The sequence below is a fragment of the Acomys minous genome, assembly GCF_964271855.1.
Source record: "Acomys minous genome assembly, chromosome: 3".
Classification (NCBI taxonomy): domain Eukaryota; kingdom Metazoa; phylum Chordata; class Mammalia; order Rodentia; family Muridae; genus Acomys; species Acomys minous.
This window is the reverse complement of record NC_140485.1, coordinates 26,757,766-26,772,876: the sequence shown is the minus strand read 5'-3', so window position 1 is coordinate 26,772,876 and position 15,111 is coordinate 26,757,766. Positions and strand designations below refer to the sequence as shown.

At 38.9% G+C, this 15,111-nt stretch overlaps 1 protein-coding gene across 3 annotated transcripts in view; it reads left to right on the top strand.

Annotated features, from left to right (window-relative positions):
* The window catches only part of CTDSPL2 (CTD small phosphatase like 2), a 53,600-nt gene extending 43,468 nt beyond the window's left edge, over positions 1-10,132 (top strand). For all 3 annotated transcript variants that reach the window (XM_084777894.1, XM_084777895.1, XM_084777896.1), the window contains 3 exons: positions 1,405-1,531; positions 2,512-2,607; positions 5,257-10,132. In XM_084777894.1, the coding sequence (XP_084634020.1) occupies positions 1,405-1,531; positions 2,512-2,607; positions 5,257-5,322 (289 nt within the window). In that variant the 3' untranslated portion in view covers positions 5,323-10,132. The remainder of the gene's footprint in view (positions 1-1,404; positions 1,532-2,511; positions 2,608-5,256) is intronic.
* The last annotated feature ends 4,979 nt before the right edge of the window (positions 10,133-15,111 follow it).

Sequence of the window (15,111 nt, the reverse complement as noted above, 5' to 3'; positions counted from 1 at the left end):
TTGTTTAGAATTAGGACACAAAACAAATGAAACTATTAAGGCATATTGCATGACATATTTCAAGGTGGAAAACCCCTAAACCAATAATCAGTAATATTTAAAGAATGCTATATTGATTATAAGTGTGGATTGCATGATTACTATAGTATTTTTCAAGACAGGGTTTCTCTGTGTAGCCTTGGCTGTCCTGGACTTGCTTTATAGACCAGGCTGCCCTTGAACTCACAGCGATCCGCCTGCCTCTGCCTCCCGAGTGCTGGGAATATGGGCATGTGCCACCATACCCTGCTTGGCTTGTACAACTTTTAATAGCTTTTAAAATGAAAGCTATTTAGTTTGTAAGATGGGTTATTAGTTTATAATACTTAAACTTGTTTTTGTCATTGTTTTCTTTTAGTTTGGTTTGGTGTTTTGTTTTTTGTTGTTGTTGTTTTTTTTTTTTTTTTTTTTTTAGACAAAGCTCTGTGTGTAGCCCCTGGCTGTCCTGGACTTGCTTTGTAGACCAGGCTGTCCTTGAACTCAGAGAGATCCACCTCCTGAGTGCTGAGACTAAAGGCATGCACCACCACCTGCCATCAGTCCTCAATTTTTTATTTATTTATTTATTTATTTTGTATTTTGGAGACAGAGTCTCTCTGTGTAGCCTTGGCTGTCCTAGACTCACTTTGTAGACAAGTCTGGCCTTAAACTCACAGCGATCCTCTGCCTCCTAAGTACTGGGATTAAAGGTGCAATCCCCCCCCTCCCTCCCCCTACCCCCCACCCCCCACGATTTAAAAGAAATGAGTGTTTGGGGAAGGTTTAAATGATGGAATGTTTTGGCCTCAGCAGCATCTTTTCTCAAAAACTGTAAGGAAAACTAAAAAAAAAAAAATTTAATTCCAATACCGAAAACATACCTTCTTATATTTTCTATTCTGGCATGTACAGGGATAGGGAGGCTGTGTGGTCTACTGGTTAGAGCAAAGGACTGGGAGCCAGGAGGATCCTGGGTTCCAATACGGGGCTAACCACAGACTTACTGTGACCTTGGGCAAGTCACTTGTGCCTCACTCAGTCAACCATCTGGAAAATTGGTTAAAAAGCAGGACCTCGCTGACAACCAAATGCTGCACCTGAGCTGAGCTTTCATGGGGTAATTAAATTACAAAAACAACTTGAAAGTTTTAATTCCCTTTTGTAATTTATGACATTATAGTATAAACCAAAGTTCTTTAAACCATTGTGATATTTTTTTAAAGGTCTCAATAATTGCTAAAAAATTTTATATTGAAACCAGTCCACAGCTTAGGTCCAATATTTGTATTTGAATTTGCTTCCTGAGAGAAAAGAATATTTACAAAGTCAATGGTATATGGATATGTTTCAGTGCGTGTTTTAAAATTCATTTTTATTTTTGTTTAGGCACCGACTTTTCCGTGAACATTGTGTTTGTGTACAAGGAAACTATATAAAGGACTTAAATATCCTTGGAAGAGATCTTTCCAAAACTATAATAATTGACAACTCACCACAAGCCTTTGCCTATCAGGTAGGAAGAAGATCGGAATTTTTAAATTTATTGTGTTATCTTTTAGGATTAGAAATGCCAAATGGATAAATACTTGTGGGAAAAGATCTACATGAAGTATTAAGAAAAATCTAAGTAAATCTGAAGATAGAACTACAAAACTATAACCGTTTAATGGCATTTTGATATTATAAACATGTTTGATAACTAAAATCAGCAGTATTCTAGTCTATTGACTCAAATAAATTGAAGTGTTTTTTTAGATGGTTTTAGCAAAATTTTCTGTTTTGTTCATATTTTCTATATCCCTGCTCTTCCAGCTGAGTTACTAAAGGACTCATACTGGTTAGTGTTTATTTGGTTTTGTTTTTGAGGCGGGCGCTCTCTAGGTAGCTCAGGCCAACCTCTAACTCAGAGATCAGCCTGTTTTTGTCTCCTGGGTGCTGGTATTAAAGGCCACCAAACCTGGCCAAACATTTTTTCTTAAAATCAGTACTTTTCCTAACCTGTATTTGTACTTTTATTGTACTTATGAGATGATAGAAAAATGATAGGCTGAGGCTTACACCTAGGTCTATAAGGTCAACAGAGTAAGGCTCCTTAAAAGAATAGAGCAGTGACTACGGGGGGGGGGGGGGGGGCAAGGAGAGACAAAAAGAAACAAGAGAAGGAAGGAAGGTCCTTGTGTAAGAGTATGCACACATACGTTTAAGGTGGTAGTGACCAGCATTGTGCTAGTAGCTTTTTTGAGTGACTATAGTAGAACTTGCATTAGTGGACCATTCTGTTGATGAGCTTTGTGTTCGCTGAGGAAGTAAGTTACACCGACAGGCTTCACTTAAGCCATTGAGCTATCTTCCATTATGGAGCTATCCGTGAAACCCTAGGAGCAGCTCTGTCCTTGGGAGCTTTACACTGTAGGTACTTATGTCTTTTTCTTTAGTGTTTCAAAGCAAGCTAATGTAGTTGAAGGGAACTTAATTACTTATTTATTGTTCTAGCTTTCTAATGGAATTCCTATAGAAAGCTGGTTTATGGATAAAAATGACAATGAACTCCTAAAATTGATCCCATTTCTGGAGAAACTTGTAGAACTGGTAAGTATATCCTGTTTGATTTTTATTTGTTGGTTGGTTGGTTGATTAGTTGAGCTGTTCTGTTGAACAAATCTGTCTGTGTATTGGCTTTTAAAGTTAACTGAGCCAACTCAGAAGGTTAAGATAGTCAAATCACCAGATTGAGGCCAGCCTGGGCTATATATGTACTGAGACCTTCCCTAAAAAAGAACAAGAAGTAAGTTAAGATTGTGGTAGAGTGAAAAAAGATTGTGGTTTTTTTGTTTGTTTATTTTATTTTTAATTCATTTGTTTTTATTTTATGTGCATTGGTGTTTTGCCTGTATGTATGTATGTATGTATGTATGTATGTATGTGGGTGTTGGGTACCCTAGAGCTGAAGTCACAGACAATTGTGATATGCTGTGTGCTGGGAATTGAACACTGATCCTCTGGAAGAACAGCCAGTGCTCTTAACTGTGAGCCATCTCTCCAGCCCTTAAGGCTTTGTTGGGTATTTATTTATTTATTTTTGGTTTTCTGAGACATGGTTTCTCTTGTAGTCAGTCCTGGCTGTCCTGGACTCTAGACCAGGCTGGCCTTGAACCTCACGGTGATCTGTCTGCTTCTGCCTCCAGAGTGCTGGAGTTAAAGGTGTGAGTCACCACACCCTGCTGTTTTTATTGTTTTTAATAAAACTTAATAATATGCTGTAGAAGTCAGACTAGGCATATTCTTATATTAACAAGTTTTCTGAGAGTTGTGGTACACATGGGTAGTCAGGTAGTCCCAGCACTAAGTAGAGGCAGGGGGATCAGGAATTACAGGTCATTCTTAGCTACATGGTGAGTTTGAAGTCAGCCTGGGACTAAATGAAACTCTTGACAGTTTATTTCTATTCGCATATAGAAAAGATAAAGTGCCTACAAAGTCAGTCCTCTGCCATTAACTATACAAACAGAAGCAGCAGGAGTACCTGCAGAGCCCTGTTGGCAGCTGAGAGTGAACCTAGACTCCAGTTCCAGCAGTGCAGAGAGGTCTGTGGATCCATTAGCCTCAGGGAGTCCAAACCCTGTAAAGATTTTCTCTTGCCAGGCCATGGTGACACCTTTAATTCCAACACTTGGTAGACAGAGGCAGGCAAATCTTTGAGGGGGGGGGTGAGGTGTAGGGGCAGAGATACTGGTTTTCTGTCAGTGTGGCAGGATGAGACAAAAAGACCACTTGGGAGGCTAGTGGCTTGGGAGTTCCTGGGGAACAAATGATTTTGATTCAAAGCAGAGATATGTACAGAACCTGTAACTGCCAGGGTTCTGCCTCAAGGCACTAAATCTCCTGTGAAGGGTGCAGCTGGTATTCAAGGGAAGTTTTTCAGTGGCCAGTTAAACAGATCTGGATCAAGGTCAAGATGGGTTTTTGTTGTTGTTTCTCACTTTGTAGCCTTGACTTGGAACTTACTTTGTGCATCAGGCTGGCCTCTATCTCTTAGAGATCTGCCTGTCTCTGGCCTTTGAGTGCTACCACACCCAACAGATAAGGCTTAAACATCCTCTTCTTCCTCCTCCTCTTCCTCTTCTTCTTTTCTTCTTATTCCTCTTTTACTTTTTCCTCTTCTTTAATTCTTCTTTCTTTTGTTTTTTGTTTTTGTTTTTGGTTTTGGTTTTTTGTTTTGTTTTGGTTTTTGTGGTTTTTGTTTATCGAGACAGGGTTTCTCTGTGTAGCCTTGGCTGTCCTGGACTTACTTTGTAGACCAGGCTGGCCTAAAAGTGACATCAATCCTCCTGCCTCTGCCTCCCAAGTGCTGGGATTAAAGACATGCGCCACCACACCTGGCCTCATCTTTCTTCTTTAAGTGATACATGAGGGAAATAATAGAGAAGCCAGGAACACTGAAGTCAGCAAGGTCCTTACTGCCCACTGTTGTTTTCCATGAACAGTTTTGAGTTGTATTAGAAATTATTAAAATAAGGCCTATCAGACTTTACTATTCTTTTTATTTCATACTTTAGTATTTCATAGGCTTTCTCTTTTGTTTACAGGAATTATTTTCTTATTTATGAGTCAGTCAATTGTAGAAAGTAGAATTTAGTGCCCTAACCCTTTTACTTATCTATTTAGCTTCCTAGTTGTTTTTATTAAAAAATGAAAAGGAGGGGGCTGGAGAGATGGTTTAGTGGTTAAGAACCCTGTCTGCTCTTCCAGAGGTCTGGAGTTCAATTCCCAGCAACCACATAGTGGCTCACAAACATCTATAATGTGATCTGGTGCCCTCTTCTGGCATGCAAGTGTACATGCAGATAGAGTACTCATTAATATAAAATAAAGATTTAAAAAATTTTTTTAAAGGAAAAATAAAAAGCTTAAGTGTAAACTTAATTCCAATTTTTAAATCTTGTATTCTAATATATAGTCACCTCTCCATAGCCCTTCTAGACTGATCTAAGAGCCCCTGGTTTGTACTACATTGTTCAGAGATTAATATCAACAGGAAAGTCTGCCAGTATAGGTTAATTATGAGAGTCAACATGTAGGGAACTTACGGTTATAGAAGCTGACTGTATTTGGCAAGCAAAATAACGTCATGAAGTAAAGTAGTAGTCCATTTTCTCTTTAAAGAGCGTTTATAAGGATATATAGGACCATATCTTAGAAATTATGTGGCTTTTCAAAAGTAATCTTTTCTCCACACAGAATGAAGATGTCCGGCCTCACATCAGAGACAGATTTCGATTGCATGACTTGCTGCCCCCAGATTAAGTTCAGAGACTCAGATCACTGAAGGGGGAGAGAATGCAGGACCCTTTTGGACTAAGAGAAAAACATTGCCATTACTGTTGAAATTTTGCATTTTTGTACCCCGTCTTGCTTTTCTTATCTTTGGTGCCCAATAATAATCAAGGGTTATAGAAAGAGACTCTCTCAGATTGAACACACACAGTGGGTAGGCTAAAACAGAGCGTCTGTAGAACTAGGACAACTCCAGTGAAACCTTTTATGTACAGGACATCTGCAGTTGATAAAGAATTCTGTTTCTGCCACCAGCAGTTTGACCTGTAGTTACACAGGATTTTATGATAATAACAGAGATGAAAGTGGACTTTCATTTTCTCTCTGTTTGGTGCTCTCAGTGGGTTTGTAGCCACTTTTCTGTTACTTTACTATTCTCATTTCAACAGGAATGGCCAGTAAAAGTTGTTTTATTTTTCCTGTTAAGGTTTATAACCTTTTTACATTTCTGACCTGTATTAGATTAGAATCTCATAATGCATTCCTTTTAGTTGAGGCGCTTCATAGTTTTCTGGAAATAGTCAATTTTTAGTTTTTTTATTATACATCTGAATGGCCGTTTTCCTGCTTTGTCTGCCTGCATATTGTATATTTGTTTAAAAATATTCTCTACTTTTAGTCCATGTAAGTTTCATTTTTTAAAAAAAAACATGCATTTATATTTTGTTCTGTAATATTCTACTGTAGGTGAAATCTTTAAAAATCAAGAGACTGGGTAGTTAAGAATATATGAATGACTAATGTTCAAACTATTTGAACCATTGTGATGACATGTATTCCAGATGGTAATATCTTGCAATGGCACACAATTAATGGATAAAGGTATACCTCAGACTTCACTGTGCTCACTAATCTTTAAAGAGAACGAGTTCATTCACTTGTTGGGCTTGATTCAGTTACTGCTGCCTTTGGTTTTCTCCAGGAATGAAGTATTCAGCACAGTGACTCAGTATTTTCACTTTGCATGGGCTGGTAGTACCTCTGTTATGCTCTTGGTTACAATCAGTTTAAAACTCTGTATAACAGTCTTGGTACCTAACAGTAGCTATGCATAATCCTGTGGCACAGTACACTCCCGGGCCACCAGTGCAGTTAATATGCTGCTCATAGTGGTTTTCTATGCTATATGAAAATAGTCGTCACGCCTTGGTTCTCTAATGCAGCTACCACAAGAGGTTGATATTTTTATAGTGGCGTGTAATCTCCTTTTCAGGAGGCTTTTTATGGAAGGTAGAATTTGTAAGAGTTAGTATGCTTTGCCTCTCAACTGCATTAACATGCCGCAGGCTCAGACTGTTTTTGTGTAAAGGATGTCAAAGAACGGCACTTTTTCTAAAGAGAAGTTTGATATTTTGTATGCTTGTTAAGAAAGTACAGTATTGGAAATTAAAGGTGGACAACTGATAATTGAGGAGTATGTCAGTTAATTTTTTAATGTATATTACCTGTTTACTTGTACAACTTATTGTACAAATTACATGCAGCTTCATTTTCAAATGAATCCTTAAAATAAGGAAATCTTTTTAGGAAAACATTTAATTTTTGTATTTTTGATTTTAAAGGCATGAGTTGTCAGTTTTCAGTGTATTAATGAAGATTTTAACTTTTCATCAGGTTGAGTGTTTTCTTACTATATTATCTGTTGTATATGTAGTTAGCATATTGTGTCACTGAACTGTTTAAAAATCTAGCATGTAGAGCAAGCCTGTTTTGTGGAAAATCCTTATTCATTAAAAAATAATCATGGCAGATTTTCTGCAAAAAAAAACAAAAACAAAAAAACAAAACAAAAGCAATTGCAATTCAGAATACTGATTTTTTAAAAATTATTATTTAAAAAAGGTATTTTGCTTGCAGGAACAATACTACAGATTCATTTTAATGAGAATCTTTGAAATGTATTTATCTTTAGGGCACCTGGGCATCTTTATGCTGTTTGTCTTTTGTCTTTCTTGAAATAAAATGTACATATGTTACCTTTACATATGCTCTTTTTCAAAATTGTGAACCTAGTTAATTTCTTCCTGCCCCCATCATTTTTATGCTAATACAGCAAACCCCCAAATATATACAAGAATTTTTCACATGTGTAATTGTAGAATTTTTTCCTGATTAAGTGAGTACAGTTTCAAAGCCCTTCCCACAACTTTAAGGGGAAATGTAAACACTTACAACTTTGCATCTGTGGGCACTTTAATAATAAAAAGTAGCCCATGCTAGGAGAACTCCTGCAAGTCAGCCTAGGGGTGAGTCCAGAACAGCAAACTTTGTAGAGAAAAACATTGTGGAAAATTCTACATGGCCTGAGAGTTGAGACCAAATTAATAGATTGTTTTTCCATTACTTCATTTGGGTTATTCTAAAGTTGTTGATGCAAAGTTTAAAGTGAGTTATAAAGAAACAAGTTAGCCAGCTTTTCCCGCCCCCCCCCCCATTTTAATAGATTATCTTCCAATTATAACTTTTCTTTGTTAGTAGCTGAAGAACACTTCCCGTTTAGTTAATCGGAAGTGTGTAGGTTTTTTTAATTGAAACGTGCCCAGCCTGTCAGTGCACACAGCAAACATGACTATAGTAAATGCAGGGGCCATGGATCCATGAGGCACAGAAAGCTACCTGTGTACACATTGCAGCTCTAAAATTGTGCTATTTCCAGTTATGAATGTTTGACTTTTAAGACATTCTTTTAAATATTTGTATCATTATTAGAGGATGTTTAATTGGTTGTATTTTTAAATCCCATGTAATATATGTAGTCCTGACCAGATTTACTACCATTTTTCTCTGGGTCCTAAAAGAGAATTGATGACAATTCGTAACCAGAAATTGTTTTATATTTGCTAGTATGTATATTTATTTATCCAATGGCTTTATTTGTTTCCCAAAATTGTTTTGGGACTTGTTGAAAGCATTATGTAACTTCTATAAATGGCTATTTTCTTGTAACTGTCAGTGATATGGATGTGTACATTGTTTTTATATATATACATATATATTTCTGGGATAATTTTTTTTTAGGGTTGACAGTGTTTTTTGTTGTTATTGTTTTTAAGTTACCTTTTGCCAATGACTTTTCCTGCTAGCTTTTACTTTCATTCAGCCTTCTAACAGAGTTCATTCTTAATGTATTGTCAACTTGCCTGTAAGAGAGACTTCATCTCATCAATGAAGAAGGCTTCAAGTCTTACAGCAAGCACAGATTCTTCATAAGGATCAGATCTCTTCCACGCCTGTCAGTCACATAAAGGACAACGAAGCCTTCGTTTGCTTGTACTGACAATGATGTTATACACTACATCACTAGCTAGATAAGGCTCTCTGACCTGACTTCTCTGTCTTCCTAGGTATTTATTTGTTACCTCTTTAAATCTTGTATGTCTAAATTAACTTAGAATAGTTATCCACCAAATAACTATGCCAAGAACTAGGAAAGAATGTTTATTTTATTTCCCCTTATAGGGGAAGAGTGGACTGGGAACAAAAATATAAGACCACAAGGTCTTAGGCTGTCTGTCATTTTATTCACTTTCTTATTCCTCTCATGGGCTGTATTTAACTTTATTTCTTTGTTTTTGTTTTTGTTTTGTTTTGTTTCAGTGCTAATGTATTTGATTATGCCATTGCTTTTCATGTCTTCCCTTGAGTTGAAAACCTGCTAGGAATTTGTATATAAAATACCTTAAAGGTTTCAGAGTAAGAACCACAAAACTCAGTACCTTCTATTCAAATGCTACTTTAAATTATTGAAATCCGAGTCACACCATTTGGATTGTTTTCATAAAATGTTTCTCTGTTTTCTTGAATTGAAATTCCATTATAAATCAATTTACTTCACAAACATGTTTTAAGATCTTTTTAAAAAAGGATTTAAGAGAAGTTTGTTCTAGCTTATGGTTTTAATATTAGTATTTTAAGATACAAAGTGATTCCCAAACCTACCTGTTCATCAGAATTATGCTGAGGAGCTTTTAAAAAACAGGCTCCTGAGGCCTGGGAAGCCACCTTGTTGTGTCTAGAACAGGTTTGAAAGTTACATATTTTTAAGGCTCTCCCAGTGATTTAAATAGACAACTTTGGTATATCCCTGCTTTAAATAATGTGGTTTGAGAATAGGTTACAGAAGTTGACCAGAAATCAGTCAATCAATCAGTCAGTCAATCAATCAATCAATCAATCAATCTCTCCTCTGTCTCTCCCCCCCCCACCCACCTTTCTCATAGGTTTTTTTTTTTTTTTTTTTCCTTCCCCATTTCCTTTCTTAAATGCTGGGACCATATTTCACAGAACTTATTCAAGATACGTGGAGGAATAATGAAGATTGAGGCTACTGCTCACTACCATTTTTATCATTCATACTTTTTAAAGAGTTTGCATTTATAGAACTCTGAATAGCTGATCACTTACATAGCTGAAGGACATGTCCCTGAATGAAACCATTATATATATATTAACTAAAATATTTCACTATTTTTTTATTTTATAAATCTTTGTAGAAATAAGCAATGAAATGCTACTTTCATCTTTTGAAATGGGATTTTTCAAGGTAGTGTCCTTTTGGCATTAAGGTAGGGGGGAGTTAATATTCTCTCTACTTATTTCCATATGAATCAATATGAAGTCGTGGACATTTAAAAATCTCAATTTAATTTCTACTTATTTACTATGCAGTATAGCTGTGGACAAGTAATGTAGATTTAGTTTTCTCATCTTCAAATGCCCTGATCACCCTACCTCACAGGGTTGTTGTGGGGATAAATAAAACTTTTATGGAAGTACTTTTCTTTGATGAGATTTTATCAGCCATCAGAAACAATGGAATTTTGAGCATTCTTTTTGTTTTACAAGTATTCAAGCTATCATCTTTACTTTTTGATGTTGACCTTAGAACACTCTTGCAAGGACCACAGAGTGGGTCGCAGGTGAGGAAAAAGCAACACAGAAACAAGGTCAAGGTGCTGTGACCAAGACAAAACTCAGTAGCAGAGTGCTGGTACTCTTGTATAACCATTATTGTGCATAAGTACAAAACCTACGTGTAAATCAGATTGATCTACAAAATACTTTTTTAAAAGGAATATAGAGCCACATATAACTGGGCCTAAAGGGAGCGTCCAGTTTTAAAACTTGAAGAAAACTGCAGCTTCCACATTAGCTTTGTTATGCAGATAAAAGTCACAGGTGGGAGTAGAAGGCAAGTCTACTAATTACCATTGCCCAGTTGTCTTAGCAGTTACTGTGAGCCAAGATGAAATCAAACATCTGAGGTCAACCCAGATAAAGAACAGCTTAGTGAGAACGCTTACATACAAGCTAACTGGAGTCTTGATCTGAATTCAGTTTCCTGAGTCAAATTTTATTTGTAAAACGAGTACCTGTTTGTTTTTGTTTTGCAAGACAAGATTTCTGCGTAGCCTTGGCCGTCCTGGGCTCCCTTTGTAGACCAGGCTGGCCTCAAACTCACAGAGATCTGCCTGCCTCTGCCTCCCAAGTGCTGGGATTAAGGCCTGTGCCACCATGACTGGCTTGGAATGGGGTTTTCAAAAGTGGATGGTTTTCTGAAGGATGGTATGTGAAGTGGTAACTGGTATACCACACAGTCCTACCAGGAAGGGCTGTGGTCAACTTGAGGCCAGTTTGGGGTACATACATTACAAGTACTAAGCCAGTCAGGGCTTCTTAAAGACAAGCAATAAGAAAAGAATGGGTGAGTCACAATAGGGCACCCATAGTTGTTGAGAACTTGCTGATAGGAGTGTGCTTAGGTAGAAAATGGGTGAAGAAACTGAAGGGTCTGGAGATAAACCATGAACTCTATACCTAGCATATGTGAGATCCTGGGTTTAGACTTAAGCATTGCAAAGGACTGAAGTACTGACTATTGACAAGTGTGAAAAGAGTAGACTATACACAGAACATGGCATACAGGAAGCCCTCTCCAAAAAAAAAAAAAGAAAAGAAAAGAAAGAAAGCCAGCCTGCAGAGCTTTCGGTGGTAACAATATAAACATTTAACAATATTTGTTCAATGTTACCCATCTTAAAGACAGACTACTTTAAAAACGCTATTGGGACTACATAACAAGTTTGAGGGCACTCTGAAATTCTGTCCCAAAATACTACTACTGCTGTAGGTGTAGGTTATCAGTCTGATGTAGAAGATCATAGGTCTATCCCTAGTACCTAAAACAAAAGTCCTTTCTTTAGTGTTGTTCGGCAACTACTAAACCAAAGATTTCTGTCTGCAAAATTGACAACTGCCAGCCGGGCATGGTGGCGCGTTCCTGTAATCCCAGCACGCAGGGAGGCAGAAGCAGGCCAATCTTTGTATGTTCGAAGCCAGCCTGGTCTTCAAAGTGAGTCCAAGACAGCCAAGGCTACACAGAGAAACCCTGTCTTGAAAAGCCAAAAGTTGACAGCCTCCTTAAACTCAGTATCTAGTACTGGAGATTACCATTAGAAGAGCTACAGAGTGCTAGTCAAGTCCCTGCAAACAGTTTTCCAAGGAAAGGGTTGGTTTGGGGGAAAGGGTTCAAGCAAAGGAAGAATATGATTGTCCTGTGTGATTGTTGCCTGCCAGGGAGCGAAGAGGCCAGGTAGGCATTCGGTGACCCCACACAACATTTGGCCTTCCGATGCTTGAGGACGTAGAAGCAGGAGGTTCAGGACCATTCAGAGCTGCACAGCACTGGCTACAAGAGACCTTGAGAGTATTCCTCTCCTTCACTGCTGAAAACACTGGCTGCTAGTATCATAACGGACAGTGCAGACTGGTCACATTTGGGCAAAATATCACTTACTACCGGGATCTAGGGCACTCGTTGAAGAAAAGGCTGTTTACTACTCCGGTTAGACAGAAATAGAAAGTAATTCTAGGGCTTTCTGGCAAACCCCTTCCCCCCCCCCCAAAAAAAAAAAAACAGCTTGAGGCAGATGCTTGCTCCCTAACACCTTTTTGGTATTGGGGATTGAGCCTTGAGTATGCTAGGCAAGTGCTCTGCTAAGCTTCAGCCCCAACTCCAAGACTAATGTCTATGTCATCATCCTTGAGTGGATTTGGTTTGGGGTTAAAGTATACAAAGTTAAGTTAGAAATAAGACAATTTTCAAATAACTCAGTAATTTTTTAGTTGTATAAGAGACAGTCTGCTACTCAGGTCAGCTCCAAACTCCTGGTGATCCTCCTGTCTCAGCTTCCAAGTAGCTGGCACTACAGGCACGCACCGCTACAGCAAACAATAACAACTCTGGAGGGAATTTTTTAAAGTTTGAATATGGCCGGGTGATGGTGGTGCATGCCTTTAACCCCAGCAATCAGGAGGCAGAGGCAGAGGCAGGCAGATCCCTGTGAGTTCAAGGCCAGTGTGGTCTACAGTCTAGGATAGCTAAGGATACACAGAGAAACCCTGTCTCGAAAAAAGAGTTTGAATCAGAGCTGGAAGCAGTGGTGCACACCTGGAATCCCAGTACTTTGGGAGGCAGGTGGATCTCTGAGTTCAAGGCCAGCCTGGTCTACAAAGTGAGTCCAGGATGGACAGGGCTACACAGAGAAACCCTGTCTCGGAAAAAAATAAAAATAAAAGGCACAGTGGCACATGTCTTTAATCACAGCACTTGGGAGGCAGATAGGCGAATCGTAAGTTTGAGGTCAGCCTGGTCTACAAAGAGTTACAGTACAGCCAGAACTAGTAAAGAGAGAAACCCTGTCTCAAAAAAAAAAAAAAAAAAAATTAGGTCTGGCTGTACTTGGGATTAAAATCTGTTCTTCAACCCTTTCCTCTTCTGTGTAAGATTGAGTCTGGTGCTTAAGACACCTCACTTAAAAAGCAGCCAGGAACAGCCTGGATTCATTTCTGATAACCATTTATTCTGCTGTAGCTTTAGTAACATAACTCGAGCTGGGAATGTTGACACATACTTGTAGTCCTAGCACTAGGGGTGGGATGGGGGAGGGGTCCTGTGGTAAAAAGCTTACCTTAAAACTCAAGAACAGATTGGGCTATATAGCCATAGCAAGACCTTATCACAAAACAACGAAGAAAAAAGGCCAAATGATGGTTTGGTTTGGGTTGTTTGTTTTTGTTTTCAAGGTAGGTTTCTATGTCTAACCTTGGTTGTCCTGGACTTGCTTTTGAACTCTCAGAGCTCTGTCTGCCTCTGCCTCCCTGAGTGCTGGGATTAGAGGTGTGCACCACCATGCCTGGCTGAGAGCAGATATCTTAACCCCCACAAAGGAAAGATGAAGTGAGGTGGCTTGAGAAATTGTCATGCATGTTTGTGACCCCATCTTCAGCCACCAACTCTCAGGTTGTAGGAACTCAAGTTTCAAATTCTAATGTTTTGGGGAAGACAATCTGAATTTCAGTTACCTATCACTTTACAATAGTTCTACAGAGATGTTTAAAATAACTTGATTCTCACAGATTTGAAGACTGAGGAGGTCAGCCGGGCCATTCTTAGGATCTTCCATTAAGTGTGTTCAAATAGTAAGTATGGATGAAATAATAAGGATCAGTTAGGGATATACAAGATGGATTCTTCACACCCATGTGTGGCAACTCAGCTGAAGAGTCATGGTCTGGCTAAGTTTTTCTCCGTGTACTTAGCTTGAACTTCCAAAGCATGTTGGTCTCAGGGTATTGATAATTCTTATGTGAGTTGGATATGGGGATGCATGCCTGCAATCCAAATACTTTGGCAAAGGAAGGACAGGCCTTCACCTATATTTCCTGAGTTTGGGTCCAACCTGGTCTACAAGAGACCCAGTTTCCAAAAAACAAAAACAACAGACTTCTCCCCCCGCCCCACACCTCGAGACAGGGTTTCTCTGTAGCCCTGGCTATCCTGGACTCACTTCGTAGACCAGGCTGGTCTCGAACTCACAGCAATCTGCCTGCCTCTGCCTCCTGAGTGCTAGGATTAAAGGTGTGCGCCACCACGCCCAGCAACAACAGACTTAAAGGGCCAACCTAGTCTACAAGAGACCCAGTCTCCAAAAAATAACAACAGACTTTTTCAATAGCAGTTGGCATCTACAAGAGCACTCCAGGAAATAACAGGTAGTTTCCAAGTCACCTTTTGGCTTAGGATTGGGGATGTCCGTATGATGCAATAGTTCAAAAAGAAAGCATAAGGGTCCAGAGTCAGGTGAAGACCATGGCATACAGGCTTGAATACTGTTCCTTGGGAGTCAAGACTGGAAGGAGTTACTATACATTTCATGTTGTGTAGAGGAATTTAAATTCAGAACGTGGCTGCTCTGGCCAGAGATCGTATCCAAAGACCTTCTGTATGATCTAGCTGGAATACAGACATGGCTTTAATCCTAGGAGACAGGGGCAAGCAGATCTCTGGGTTCAAGGCCAGCTTGGTAGAGAGCAAGTTTCAGGTAAAGAAAAGCTTAGGTCCAGGCATGGTGGCACATGCCTTTAATCCCAGCACTCGGGAGACAGAGGCATGCAGGTCCCTGAGTTCTAGTCAGTACTGTTCAGTTGGTTCGGTTTGTGGAATTTAGAGGCAGTTTTGCCACGACAATTTTTTACAGAGATAGGTTGTAGAGAGAAAAGAAGCTAAGACACAGGTGAAGACAGAACGACCCAGAGAATGAGGAGCCAGAAGATTAGAACAGATTGTTAGAGTTATTTAGGTTGAGGCATAGCAGGGCAATTCAGTGAGAAACTGAGAGAAGCCAGATTGAATCAGTCAGCTTGGAGAGGAGTTTGAGGTATACAGCTGAGTTAAGCCAGCCAGCTAGAATTCCAAAA